The sequence below is a fragment of the Portunus trituberculatus genome, chromosome 45 (genome assembly GCF_017591435.1).
Source record: "Portunus trituberculatus isolate SZX2019 chromosome 45, ASM1759143v1, whole genome shotgun sequence".
Taxonomy (NCBI): Eukaryota; Metazoa; Arthropoda; class Malacostraca; order Decapoda; family Portunidae; genus Portunus; species Portunus trituberculatus.
The window spans coordinates 12530817-12545816 of NC_059299.1; the positions used below are offsets into that span (position 1 = coordinate 12530817).

At 44.1% G+C, this 15000-nt stretch overlaps 3 protein-coding genes across 3 annotated transcripts in view; 2 read left to right on the forward strand and 1 right to left on the reverse strand.

Annotated features, from left to right (window-relative positions):
- LOC123519304 overlaps positions 1–2831 on the forward strand; it is a 36554-nt gene extending 33723 nt beyond the window's left edge. Inside the window, 2 exon segments of the mRNA XM_045280474.1 lie at positions 2409–2521; positions 2523–2831. Of these exon segments, the coding sequence (XP_045136409.1) occupies positions 2409–2521; positions 2523–2600 (191 nt within the window). The 3' untranslated portion in view covers positions 2601–2831.
- Positions 1–14554, reverse strand: part of LOC123519301 (oplophorus-luciferin 2-monooxygenase non-catalytic subunit-like) — an 85689-nt gene extending 71135 nt beyond the window's left edge. The window contains exon 1 of the mRNA XM_045280470.1: positions 14315–14554. The gene's annotated coding sequence lies outside the window, so the exon portion shown is untranslated. The remainder of the gene's footprint in view (positions 1–14314) is intronic.
- The window catches only part of LOC123519305 (protein stum homolog), a 17392-nt gene continuing 7639 nt past the window's right edge, over positions 5248–15000 (forward strand). Inside the window, exon 1 of the mRNA XM_045280475.1 lies at positions 5248–6076. Within this exon, the coding sequence (XP_045136410.1) occupies positions 5876–6076 (201 nt within the window). The 5' untranslated portion in view covers positions 5248–5875. The remainder of the gene's footprint in view (positions 6077–15000) is intronic.

Here is a 15000-nt window from a genome sequence, read left to right on the forward strand (position 1 = left end):
CTCTCTCTCTCTCTCTCTCTCTCTCTCTCTCTCTCTCTCTCTCTCTCTCTCTCTCTCTCTCTCTCTCTCTCTCTCTCTCTCTCTCTCTCTCTCAGACAAACTTTTTTTCGTTCTTAAGCTTCAATTGATCTGTTTCCTCTCTCTCTCTCTCTCTCTCTCTCTCTCTCTCTCTCTCTCTCTCTCTCTCTCTCTCTCTCTCTCTCTCTCTCTCTCTCTCTCTCTCTCTCTCTCTCTCTCTCTCTCTCTCTCTCTCTTTTACAATCCTATAACTTGCCTTCCTCTCTTCCTCTTCCTCATATACTCACTCCTTTCTTCTTTTGTTACCTCCTCCTCCTCCTCCTCCTCCTCCTCCTCCTCCTCCTCCTCCTCCTCCTCCTCCTCCTCCTTTCCTCTCCCTATTCTCCTTCACCTAAAACCTTACCATCTCCCTTTCTCCTTTTCTTCTCTCCCTCTCCTTCATTCTTGACTTTTTCATCCTTCCCTCTTATCTACTTTCTCTCCCTCTCTCTTGTCTCTTTCTCTCTTCTCTTTCTCTCATATATCTTCGTAAGTTGTTTCCTTCTTCCTATTCTTGTCTCTTCTTCTCCTTCCTTCTCTTCTTCGTTTAGTTTATTTTCACGCTTAGCTTTTTCCCTCGTTATCATTTATTTACCTTCCTCTTCCCTTCTCTGTTTATCACTTCCTCCTCTTCCTTCTTTTTATCTTATTTATTTTTATCCACCATATTTTACATCGTCTGGTTTTTTTATCTTATTTTCTATTTTTCTTTCTCTTTCTTCATTTTTTTTTTTCATTCTTGCTTCCTTCGTTTTTCTCTTTCGTATTTCTTTTTTTTATTTTCGGCTTTCTTTTTTTATAATTTAATTTCCATCTCTCTCTCTCTCTCTCTCTCTCTCTCTCTCTCTCTCTCTCTCTCTCTCTCTCTCTCTCTCTCTCTCTCTCTCTCTCTCTCTCTCAGTCTCTCTAATGTTATGTTCCCGTTACCTTTGTTTTATTTGACCTTACTTAATATTCTTTACTATGTCCTCGTGCCATTAAAAAGGGTTAGAATTATCATGTGTGTTAACAGCAATTATCGTCATTGTATTCACTATTACTGCAAGTACTCAAATGACACAGCCCCAAAATTATTCTACTTCACAGTGTTCACAATATATTTCGTTGTATTCTTATGGGATCCTTTGATATTCATTATTGTTTACATCGTTGTCTTAGTTCTTGATATTCATTTTGTTCTGTGGCAAGACCGTGTTTAAAGTGAAGACTGTCCTCACGAAATGTACAGTACGATTTACAAACAGTAGGGAGACGGTGGTGTAGTGGATAAGGTGGTGAGCGTGGGATCAGGCAGACGTTCACGCGTAGGTTCGAATTCCACCACATACCACTTCGAAGCTATGCCATTTGTCGAGTGGTTTAAAGTTAGCTACATGTCACCATTATACCCAGGTTCTAGGTGGTTACACCAAAGATGCGCTTGGGTGGTGAAATGGGCCATAATATGGGTACCACTATAAATAAAATTGCCTGCACCACTAATGGGCGGAAGCTTGACAGCGCTTCCCACATATACTCTTCAAGTATGCCTACAGGTGCTATAGGCCATAATGTATTAAAAAAAAAAAAAAAACTAACTTTGAGATGAAAAATATTTAGTCAGTCTATCTCTCCTTATCTATCTGTATGTCTGTTAATCAACCTATCAATATATACACCTATCATCGATCTTTTATCTATCAATTAATCAACCTATCTATGAGTCTGTATCTATGTTTGTATGCATGTATCAATGTATCTATGTATGTATGTATATATTTATGTACTGTACGCATGTATATATGTATGTATATATATATATATATATATATATATATATATATATATATATATATATATATATATATATATATGTATGTATATATCGATCTACTTAGCTATCTATCTTTATCAATGAACGTACTTATATATATTTATCTACCTACCAGCCTAACTATCTATCGGTCAACCTACCCACCTGCCTATCTTATCATCAATGTAGCGATCTACCTATCAGCCTAACCTAACATTATTACCCACTTATCTGCCTTTCAACCTAACAAACCTAACCTTACCTACCTGTCAATCTAACCTACAAATGTCATCTATCTATTAACCTAACCTACCTTTCCATATATCAACCTAACCGAACCCAACCAATCTTATGAACCAAACCTAACCTAACCTAACCTTTCAATCCACCACCACCAATCCATCTTGTTAACCTAACCTAACCTTACCTTACCTATTTATCAACCTCACTTAACCTAAACTATTAATCTATGAACCTAATCTAACCTAACCTAATCGTTTCATCCCAATCCAACCAACTCACCACCCAAACCACGCCCTAACACTTCTCTAATCTTCAGGTGTAGCCTCGGACATGTGTATGGAATGCAGGTGTGCCGCAGGGAGGATGTTCTGTAGTCCACGTTGTTGTTTCCTACCCTCGCCCCTCACACTGACACTGGCTCACCTGGACGATCCTCACCTCAGCCGCCCCGCCGCCCCCACGCCCTCACCCGCTCCACTACATCAGAAACCAGATCTCCACGCGATAGGATGCTGGATGGAAAGGATGCAGGAAACAATATGGAGAATAAATCGATGGAAGGTAGGAATGAATGGGAACGCGGTGATGAGGGAAGACAAATGAGAAGTGAAGGGAAACAGAAGGATGGATGCGAGGAACTGAAGGAAGGAAGACATGGAAGGACGAAAGGATAGAATGGACAAAAGCAAATATGATAACGAGGTAATGGAAGAATAAATGAAAAGTGAAGGAAAAAAAAGGAAGGTAGGATAGAAAAGATGAAAAAGATATTATGAGATGGGGAAAAAATAAGAAAAAAGAATGAAAAAACCCGGTAATGGTGGAAAATTATATGAAGAATGAAGAGAAAGTAAAAGGAAGATAGGATGAATAAATGGAACAATAAGAAAGGGAAGAGTGGATAGATAAATGGATGGATAAATTGGATGGATGAAAAGAAAAATTAAAAAGAAATTGCTAAAGGAAGACAGAAAGACATAGTAAAAGAAAAGAAATGAAGGAAAATAAAAAAAAGGTGGATAGATGGATAGATGGATAAATGAATGGATGAAAGAAACAAAGGATGATGGAAGACAGCAGGAAGAGATAAAGACAAGACAACAGAGATAACACTTAAGTAACAAGACAAAGAAATAATGAAAGGAGGAAAGGAAAGAAGAAATAAAAAAGGAAAAAAAACGGAGGATGAAAGAATATGAAATAAATGAAGTAAGAAAAGGAAGGAAGGAAGGAAGAGAGAAAGAAAAGAAAGATATATTAGAAGAATCAGAGAACAGCCAATAATACGATGAAGAAAACAAAACAAGCAAAGAAGGAAGGAAAGAGGGAAAGAAAGAAATTAACGAAAAGACTAAAGGTATAAAGGAAAATAGAAAGAAAAATAGAGAGAAGAAAGTTTTAAAAAGTTGTGGATTTTGATAATAAAGATAAAATAAACCACTCAATAACGAAAAATAAGATAAAGAGAAGAAAGAATAATGGATAAGAAGAAATGAACTTGTTAAAAGTGTATGTGTAAATAATAATAATAATAATAATAATGATAATAATAATAATAATAATAATAATAATAATAATAATAATAATAATAATAATAATGTTTTCAAGTTACAAAAAATGACATATTATAAGCTTGGATTTTTTTGCTGTTTGTGTGTGTGTGTGTGTGTGTGTGTGTGTGTGTGTGTGTGTGTGTGTGTAATTCACCACGGTCGCCTGCTGGTCACCCAGCCAGTCTTCCCCATTGCGGAGCGAGCTCAGAGCTCATAGACCGATCTTCGGGTAGGACTGAGACCACATCATACACAACACACACCGGGAAAGCAAGGCCACAACCCCTCGAGTTACATCCCGTACCTATTTACTGCTAGGTGAACAGGGGCTACACATTAAGAGGCTTGCCCATTTGCCTCGCCGTGCAGGGACTCGAACCCGGCCCTCTCGATTGTGAGTCGAGCGTGCTAACCACTACACTACGCGGTGTGTGTTTCATTGTTTGATCTGCTGCAGTCTCTGACGAGACAGCCAGACGTTACCCTACGGAACGAGCTCAGAGCTCATTATTTCCGATCTTCGGATAGGCCTGAGACCAGGCACACACCACACACCGGGACAACAAGGTCACAACTCCTCGATTTACATCCCGTACCTACTCACTGCTAGGTGAACAGGGGCTACACGTGAAAGGAGACACACCCAAATATCTCCACCCGGCCGGGGAATCGAACCCCGATCATCTGGCTTGTGAAGCCAGCGCTCTAACCACTGAGCTACCGTGTGTGTGTGTGTGTGTGTGTGTGTGTGTGTGTGTGTGTGTGTGTGTGTGTGTGTGTGTGTGTGTGAATTCGTCTTTCATTTCCATCGCCAAATATTCATAATTCTTAAGGTATTTTATTGTTCAGCTATCAATAATTTTGTATACCATTATTTCATACAACAATAATACACCAAAGATATGATTAATCTGCGTGTGTCTACCCTGAGAGAGAGAGAGAGAGAGAGAGAGAGAGAGAGAGAGAGAGAGAGAGAGAGAGAGAGAGAGAGAGAGAGAGAGAGAGACGGGGGGGGGACAGCCGTTATGGTGAATCATTGCATGTTGCTGGCTTAATGAAAGGATGGTGGTGGTGGTGGTGGTGGTGGTGGTGGTGGTGGTACAGTGCTTTTACTGGAAATCGTTGTTAATGACAGTAGAGGTAAGCATGGAGGCAGTAGTAGTAGTAGTAGTAGTAGTAGTAGTAGTAGTAGTAGTAGTAGTAGTAGTAGTAGTAGTAGTAGTAGTAGTAGTAGTAGTTAGTGGCATTAAATAGCATCAGTGGCAATGGTGGTGGTGGTGGTGGTGGTGGTGGTGGTTGTGGTGGTGGTGGTGGCCCAGATAGTCACAGTGGTAATGGCTTGGTATCGTAACATAAGCAAACACCGCCATGAGAGAGAGAGAGAGAGAGAGAGAGAGAGAGAGAGAGAGAGAGAGAGAGAGAGAGAGAGAGAGAGAGAGAGAGAGAGAGAGAGAGAGAGAGAGATACATATAGCAAGCAGGGGGCAGCGAGCAGGAGCAGGGAAACCGAAGAGAGGGAGGGAGCAGAGAAAAGAGGAAGTGCCGGGGGGCGGTAAGGGGACGCTGCAGGAGGCGGGGATGGAGGGCAGGGGGCGCGGCAGCCACATACTGGTTCTAGCCAGCGGCAGGAGAGCACGCGAGTTCCTACACCAACCTCCTCCTCCACCACCACCACCACCCCACAGCCTCCTCTTTTAGTTCCCCAGCTCTCCCCTCCCTCAGCTGCCCCTCGCGCCGCGCCGGGCCGTCAGAGGCACCGCGGATTGCGAGGTGGAAGGTCGTGCTGGTCGCGTGGCAGTCGCAGAGGGAGGTCGTAACTTCTGACGCAGGCGTTGTGGTGTGCAAAGTTTATTTACAACGCGTGTGTGTGCGAGTGTGCGTGAGTGTGTGTGAGTTTCTGTGTGGCGCCACGGGGCACACTCACGCCGCGCGATTCGGGTGTGGCGAGGCGCGCGGCACGGACACGGACGGCACCTGAGCGACACTGGGCAGACTGACGAGTAAATAACGAGGGAAGGATCAGAAACCAGCGTGAGGGAAGGCGGGAGTGCGACAGTGAGACAAAGGCGTGGACAGTGTGACACTAAGCGAGGGAAGCACGAGAGAATGACAGTGAAATAAGAGGGAACAGTGAAGAGAACAGATACAAACACGGAGAAACAGTGAAAGGAAAGAGAGAAAGATAGAAAAAAAAGAGACAACAAGAACAGCACTGAAATCACCCTGTCAAAATGGAAGGTAATAATGAAGTGAAGGAGGCCGCCCCAGCTGCCGCCGACCCCCCGCCGCCCTCAGGGAACGGAGAGGCGGTGGACCAGCCCCCAGCCGCCCCCGCCAAAAAGCAGCAGAAGGATTGGCTGGCGGTGGGTGGGATTGGTATTGAGAAGAGGAGACGGTCATCCAACGCCTCCTACAGGATTGAGAACAACAAGGTGATGTGATCCTAGAGGAGGAGGAGGAGGAGGAGGGAGGAGGAGGAGGCGATATATTTAATCACGTCCATGGAAAGAATATAAATAAAAGAGAATGGAGAGTATAAGAGGAGAAAAGAAAAAATAGGAGGAGGAAGAGGAGGCATTTCTAAACTATAATCATAAATGTTCATGGGAAAAAAGACGAAGAAGAAAAGAAAGAATAGGATTAATTTAAGAATGGGGAAAGGAGGAGGAGGAGAAAAGAAGAGGAAGAGAGGAAGAGGAGGAGGAGGAGGAGGAGGAGGAGGAGGAGGAGGAGGAGGAGGAGGAGGAGGAGGAGGAGGAGAAGAGAAGATGTTTAAATATAATAATGTACATAGAACATACAAAGAGAAAGAAGATGAGTTAGAGGAAAGAGAAGAAAAGAAAGAGTGAGGAGGAGGAAGAGGAGGAAGAGGAAGAAGAAGAAGAGAACAAGGAGGAGGAGGAGGAAGAGGAAGACGATGAGGATGAAGAAGAGGAGGAGGAGGAGGAGGAGGAGGAGGAGGAGGAGGAGGAGGAGGAGGAGGAGGAGGAAAAATTAAATAACCTTTACGAAAAAAAAAAAACCTTAAATCTAATCAAACTAGCGAGAAGAAAGACAAACAGACAAACAGACACCGAAGGAAAAGAGAACAGGAAGGGTAGAGGAAGAGAGGAGGAAGAGAAGGAAGGAGAGCAGCAAGAGGAGGAGAGGAGGAGGAAGAAAGGAGGAGAAAGGGGAGGAAAAATGCAACGTTCTTTCCACATAAACATCACAACCAGACACATATTCACCCTTTTTTCACCCCATTCTAGGGAGGAGGAGGAGGAGGAGGAGGAGGAGGAGGAGGAGGAGGAGGAGGACACAGTTCTATATAAGTTATATACTTGATGATGATGATGATGATGATGATGATGATGATGATGATGATGATGATGATGATGATGATGATGATGATGATGATGATGATGATGATGATAATAATAATAATAATAATAATAATAATAATAATAATAATATAATGATAATAATAAAAATAATAATAAACATTAAACATAATAAGAGAGAGAGAGAGAGAGAGAGAGAGAGAGAGAGAGAGAGAGAGAGAGAGAGAGAGAGAGAGAGAGAGAGAGAGAGAGAGAGAGAGAGAGAGAGAGAGAGAGAGATCAATTTACAGCTTCTTTCCATCGATTGGGAAACGCAACTAAACTGATACGTGTGTGTGTGTGTGTGTGTGTGTGTGTGTGTGTGTGTGTGTGTGTGTGTGTGTGTGTGTGTGTGTGTGTGTGTGTAAACTGAAAGTGTATGTGTCGTCACCCTAGATTCAAGAGCGCGCTTATATGTATATACACACACACACACACACACACACACACACACACACACACACACACACACACACACACACACACACACACACCATAAATAAAATCTTTCCACTTCCTGAATGCAGCGACAAAGAGAGAGAGAGAGAGAGAGAGAGAGAGAGAGAGAGAGAGAGAGAGAGAGAGAGAGAGAGAGAGAGAGAGAGAGAGAGAGAGAGAGAGAGAGAGAGAGAGAGAGAGAGAGAGAGAGAGAGAGAGAGAGAGAGAGAGAGAGGAAGCAGGCAGACAGGCAAAACCAACAGGTGAGAGAGAGAGAGAGAGAGAGAGAGAGAGAGAGAGAGAGAGAGAGAGAGAGAGAGAGAGAGAGAGAGAGAGAGAGAGAGAGAGAGAGAGAGAGAGAGAGAGAGAGAGAGAGAGAGAGAGAGAGAGAGAGAGAGAGAGAGAGAGAGAGAGAGAGAGAGAGAGAGAGAGAGAGAGAGAGAGAGAGAGAGAGAGAGAGAGAGAGAGAGAGAGAGAGAGAGAGAGAGAGAGACTCCGTCTTCGCCTAATAAGAACACCAACATGTGATCTGATTCAATGCTTCAGAAAATTTGGCCCTTGGAGAAAATATCATTTTCTTTAGGTATATTTTGCATCGCTACCTATTCTCTCTCTCTCTCTCTCTCTCTCTCTCTGCAGTCTCTCTCTCTTTCTCTCTCTATGTTGCTGCAGTCAAGAAGTTGCAGTAGCTTTATTTATCTATGTGAGAGAGAGAGAGAGAGAGAGAGAGAGAGAGAGAGAGAGAGAGAGAGAGAGAGAGAGAGAGAGAGAGAGAGAGAGAGAGAGAGAGAGAGAGAGTGTGTTTGTTAAGGAAGGCAGAAAATGTAGCTATTTATCCTTATTTTGCTGAAAGGGTAATGAACAGAGGGAGGAGGAAGAGGAAGAGGAGGAGGAGGAGGAGGAGGAGGAGGAGGAGGAGGAGGAGGAGGAGGAGGAGGAGGAGGAGGAGGAGGAGGAGGAGAAACAAAAAAAAGAGACAAAGGAGAAGAAAATTATTATGTGTGCGTGATTGGTCCCTGTGTGTGTGTGTGTGTGTGTGTGTGTGTGTGTGTGTGTGTGTGTAATTCACTGTTTGATCTGCTGCAGTCTCTGACGAGACAGCCAGACGTTACCCTACGGAACGAGCTCAGAGCTCATTATTTCCGATCTTCGGATAGGCCTGAGACCAGGCACACACCACACACCGGGACAACAAGGTCACAACTCCTCGATTTACATCCCGTACCTACTCACTGCTAGGTGAACAGGGGCTACACGTGAAAGGAGACACACCCAAATATCTCCACCCGGCCGGGGAATCGAACCCCGGTCATCTGGTTTGTGAAGCCAGCGCTCTAACCACTGAGCTACCGGGCCGTGTGTGTGTGTGTGTGTGTGTGTGTGTGTGTGTGTGTGTGTGTGTGTGTGTGTGTGTGTGTGTGTGTGTGAGAGAGAGAGAGAGAGAGAGAGAGAGAGAGAGAGAGAGAGAGAGAGAGAGAGAGAGAGAGAGAGAGAGAGAGAGAGAGAGAGAGAGAGAGAGAGAGAGAGAGAGAGAGAGAGAGAGAGAGAGAGAGAGAGAGAGAGAGAGAGAGAGAGAGAGAGGAAGAAATAGAAAGAGAGGAAGAAATAGAAAGAGAGGAAGAAATAGAAAGAAAGAGAAAGAAAGAGAATGAGAAAGAGAAAGAGAGATTACTAATATGATGAGGAAAACAAGTGCAGCTTTCCCACGACCACACACACACACACACACACACACACACACACACACACACACACACACACACACACACACAGGGACCAATCATGAGAGTAAGAGCACAATTCAGGAAAGCCAGTCAGTGTTTAGGTGCCAAGATAAAAAGATGAACACATTCCCTGCAGGTCACCTTGTGGCCGTACACACACACACACACACACACACACACACACACACACACACACACACACACACACACACACACACACACACACACACACACACACACGTAGTGATAAAAAATATATATATACGGAAGAAGCAACGGTCTTCTTCTTCTTCTTCTTCTTCTTCTTCTTCTTCTTCTTCTTCTTCTTCTTCTTCCTCCTCCTCCATCTCCTACCTTACGTGGCTAAAATACTACACAACCAGACGAGTGTGTGTGTGTGTGTGTGTGTGTGTGTGTGTGTGTGTGTGTGTGTGTGTGTGTGTGTGTGTGTGTGTGTGTGTGTGTGTGTGTGTGTGTGTGACGTGGGCGTGGTTGAGACTGTGGAGGAGGAGGAGGAGGAGGAGGAGGAGGAGGAGGAGGAGGAGGAGGAGGAGGAGGAGGAGGAGGAGGAGGAGGAGGAGGAGGAGGAAGAGGAAGAGGAAGAGGAAGAGGAAGAGGAAGAGAAAGAGGAAGAGGAGGAGAAAAAGGTAACGGAAAAGAAAGAGCAGGAGGAGGAGGAGGAGGAGGAGGAGGAGTGGACGAGAGAGGAGTGAGTGTGTCAGATGGCTGTAGGCAGGGCGTGGCAGTGAAGAAGAGGAGGAGGAGGAGGAGGAGGAGGAGGAGGAGGAGGAGGAGGAGGAGGAGGAGGAGGAGGAGTAAGAGTAGGAGTAGGAGTAGGAGTAGGAGGAGGAGGAGGAGGAGGAGGGCGTGTCTGAGTGACGGATGGAAGGCAAGGCGGGCGGAGGTGGGGGTAATTCGTGTTGGGTGGAGGGAGAGAGGGAGAGAGGGAGAGAGATAGAGAGAGGAGAGAGAGGTGAGAGGGGAGGCTGTGAGAGGGAGCGAAATGAGATGGCGGGGGGGGGGGGCTTTGATAGGCTGAAATAGTAAGGGATGGAAGAGAGGGGGGGAGAGGGGAAAGATATGTGGTCACGTTTAATAGTGGGAGAGTTGGTGGGGGGGTGAATGGGAGAGGTGTATGGGAGGAGGAGGAGGAATACAAAGGAATACAAAGGAAATCCAAATAGCAACAGACCTCTCTTGGTCCTTTCGAGGTTGTTTGGTAAATACTTCTAACTGGTTACAGATAAGAGAGACAGGACAGTACAGGAGAAGGAAGAAGAGGAGGAGGCGGAGGCGGAGGCGGAGGCAGAGGCGGAGGAGGAGGAGGTGACGTGAATACGCGGAAATGTGGAAATAGGTGGTGTGTGGACAAAATTGTGGAGTTATTATGATTGATGATGATGGTGGTAGTGGTGGTGGTGGTGGTGGTAGAATCATTCGGTGGATAGGAAAGATGATGGTAGAGAGAGAGAGAGAGAGAGAGAGGGAAGGAGTGGACGAGAGGGAAAGAGACACCGAGAGTACAGACATGTGGAAGGAGAGTGGTTAGATGGAAGTGGATGGAACAGTGGACGGATAAGATGATGAAAAAGAACAGGTAGTGGAATGGAAGAGGTTGGAGGGACGCAAAATAAATGAATGAAGGAAAAAAAGAAAAACAGTGAAGACAAGAGAGAAATGGGATAAGAAAATTAATAATAAAAAAAAGGGTGTGAAGGATAATTAGTGGAATTAACTAAAAAAAATAGAAACAGTAAAAACGAATGGATGAAAAGGAAATAGATAAAGACGAGTAGTAGAAGTAAAGTAAAAGAATGTGTAAGTGGAGGGAGTGGTAGGGGGTGGAAGAGACAGGCAGTGGGTGGGTGGAGTGGGTGGAAGAAGCACCACACGTGTTGGTAGTCGTCGCCTTGAAACTGTTTTTAGCCCCAATGAAATTTACGATTTACTTATCAGAAGAGTACTACTGCAGAGGAGGAGGAGGAGGAGGAGGAGGAGGAGGAGGAGGAGGAGGAGGAGGAGGAGGTGTTGTGGGGATAAAAAGAGCCACAGAAACAGTGAAGGAAACATAACTTGTGGGAAAGAAGAGACGGGAATTGTTTTGAGAATACTCAGGAGGAGGAGGAGGAGGAGGAGGAGGAGGAGGAGGAGGAGGAGGAGGAGGAGGAGGAGGAGATGACAGATAAAGAGAAAAAAAAAGACAAGGAAGGAAGAAGTAGAGTGAAGAGGAGGAGGAACAAGAAGGAGGAGGAAAGGAAGAAAAGGAAAGGAAAAAAAATGAGAGGAAGATGAAAGAGAAGACAGACTAAAAGCTACGCCACACAAGAAGGAAGAAGGGGGAAAGAAAATGTAGGGAAATGATGAAGAGGAGGACTAAGATAGCGCATAGAGGGAAAGAAACAGGAGGAGAGAGAGAGAGAGAGAGAGAGAGAGAGAGAGAGAGAGAGAGAGAGAGAGAGAGAGAGAGAGAGAGAGAGAGAGAGAGAGAGAGAGAGAGAGAGAGAGATGAGGACTAAACTCAACGGAGTCTCATGAGGAGGAGGAGGAGGAGGAGGAGGAGGAGGAGGAGGAGGAGGAGGAGGAGGAGGAGGAGGAGGAGGAGGAGTTGCACAGTGAATGGCTCAAGATCAAAAATAGCCCAGTAGCCCTCTTCCTCGAGAGAGAGAGAGAGAGAGAGAGAGAGAGAGAGAGAGAGAGAGAGAGAGAGAGAGAGAGAGAGCTGCGGTATTTCATAAATAGTTCAGTGTTTACCCAGGAATCGCTCACTGATATCACGTGACAGCTGCGCCATTCCTCCATCCTGAAGGAGCTCATTCTCACCCACAGTACATGCACTCCTCAACAAACACAGCCACGGGACTCGTAAAACAGCAGTAAAACGTGCAATATGTTAGCATAAGATATTTACACACCCGAAGTAATGTTTTAGAAGAGTCGCCGCCTCACAGCTGTCAAAACCGTTTTCTGTAGAGCAACAAAAGGCGGAAGAAAACTGGACTATGAAAGACTGGTTTTGACAAGCACCCCCTTCACAGTCTCATACCCAGTGCTTTATTTACATTTTTATCTCCTACACGGGCGCCAACAAAATATGGCGGAATAGCTGAAGCACTAAATCATACAACTTGTTTCTCTTGGCAGGGTGAAATCTTGACAACAAATCGCTCCATCACAGAACATAAACACAACACGACGTCAAAATATCAGGGGAAACACGTTCAACGGTTCATTCGAGGCACCGCAACACCCTACATCGCCCTGCTCTCACCCTAGCAATGGCGGACACCCACTCCAGCGTGACTCACCCTGCAGATGGCTATAAGCGACTTTATGCACCCTGCCAGCCTAAACATAAACCATGTGACCTATAAACCCGCACCACTACCACACTACCAACAGATAGCTTTCCTGTGCCTTTGAAGCTTACAAGTCACGCAAGCACCTCACGGGTCCTTCCTTCCCTCACACAATCGCGGCCACACACGCTGGGCTAACATCCATGGCATATTTACAGAATCGCTGCTGTTAGGCTGGCGAAAAAAGCGTTGGTTCAGTCATCGTAGCCATGTTTTCAATTTAGGACTACGTTATGTTTGGTTAGGGATGGTCTAGTCTTCTTACGCTAATTTAAAGAAAGCAAAACAATCCCCAAAAATGTTGGTACAATTCATATCTATGTGATCTGATTATTACGAAATTTAGATACATAAAACCATGTTTTTTTTTTTTCTTTGTTGTATAGCTACATCTTAACCGTATTTTTTTTTTTTTTTTACAAACTTAACTAACTTATTCATCAAAGACACCTCCACCGTCACCATACAGTACGGTGCATGCATTCTTTTTTCTAGGGTGGAACTTTTTTTTTTTTTTTTTACGGTAAGGCCTGTAGGCACACTTGAAGCTTCCGCCCATTAGTGGCGCAGGCAATTTTATTCATAGTGGTACCCATATTAGGGCCCATATCACCACCCAAGCTCATCTTAAGTGTAACCACCTAGAACCAGGGTATCATGGTGATATGTAGGTAACTTTAAACCACTCGACAACTTGCAGTACTTGAAAATATAAGTGGTACATGGAGGGGTACACGACATGATCAGTGTGCATAACAGTGCATAGTAGCAAACGATTTTTGGGGAAGAAAATTGTGTTGAGTACCATGTGCGTATAACGGCCAGTGAACTGTGGTTAAAAGTGAACAGAAGGAAATGTTTTAAGAAATTGTATCCACTACAAAAGTAATATAAATTGAGATTAACGTATCTAGTAGTAGTAGTAGTAGTAGTAGTAGTAGTAGTAGTAGTAGTAGTAGTTATCATGGCTATGCATATTAGTTTATCATACTCACACCCGCAACTTGGGTCTAACGGGTTTGAGATGTGGCATGACCTTGGTAAAGGTAGGGAACCACTGCTCTAAATGACAAACAAGAAATGTTTACACCATACCCCCCAACAAACGATAACAGCCGCAGAGTAAACATCCAATAGTAAGTGAAATCGTTACTCTTGCGTGGCGTAGTTCACCCAAACACTAACAGCCTAGTCACCACAGCCATTGGTTAGCAGATGAGCATTTCATATACTCTGCTTTATGCCACCGTGTTAAAAGTTTTCTATCAATCCCAAGTCCTCATTTAGAATCAATCCAGTATAACGTTTTGTAAGCAAATTGCAAGCAAAGCAGATGATTTATTAGGCTTGAAGGAAACAAAAGGCACACACCACTCCCCTAACACTGTTTTGCTTGCCATCAGTCTTAGTCCTTCGCTCTAGTTTGCTAATCTACTCATCATCACGTTTTATGAAGCACAAGCAGAGCAAAGAATTTAATGCTGAAGGAAACAAGTGATCATAAAACACACTGAAAGGAAGTGAACGCTATTCAAGACCACGCACGAGATTACCTGAACATCTTGAAACGCCTTTGGAAAACATTTAACATTAAAAACCCACTAATATATATTTCTCTCCCTTCTGACAACCACAACCTCCACACTCATCCACAGCCACACAGGGGATCAATTACCACCCCCTGCACCTTCAGAAATAACCCACACGTCAGGAGGCGGCACAATGATGAAGTAAATGTCATAAACGTGGGATGTCTGACACGTGGGAGGGAGTGAGACAGATCACCTTACCTCGTCCTTCCCGCCGTGCTGTTTGCAGGATTCCCTCACGTGTCAAGCGTCCCCCCCGCTGCCATGCTGTCCACACACCACCTTCCATAAGACATCACGCACTGCCTCCACATCGACGGCACCGTGCAATCCGCCACATGCAGGCAGGAAGCAGGATAAACACTTAATCAGGACGCAGAGCCACTACTCAGTCCTCACCGAAACAGACACGCTGGACTGGACTACGTACTTAGTTACGTATGTTTTCTAAAATGCCCGACATTTTCTTTGCGTACTTGCGTGATTTATTTGTACCTTATAGACTAAGTGCATACATGTTATTGGAAACGAATACACTTTGAAAGATTAGATACGACCAGAAATAAATACTTTCACACATAATGCATATATGGTGTAGAGATTTAAGCTTTTTAGTAAGTTCTTTCCGTAAAATATCCGATTTGATTTTGCTAGTGTAATGTTGAAGTTCATATGCATCTTACAAATGTACTACACAAGATAGAAATATAAACAACATCGAAAGATTATATTCATAACAAATAACCTATGATAAAAGTTTATTTCACTTGATCTATTAGATATATTATTGCACGTCAAACTAATCAAACTAATATACTCTTAACATTTACCATTTCATTAAGCACAGCTATCTATCTATCTATCTATCTATCTATCTATCTATCTAT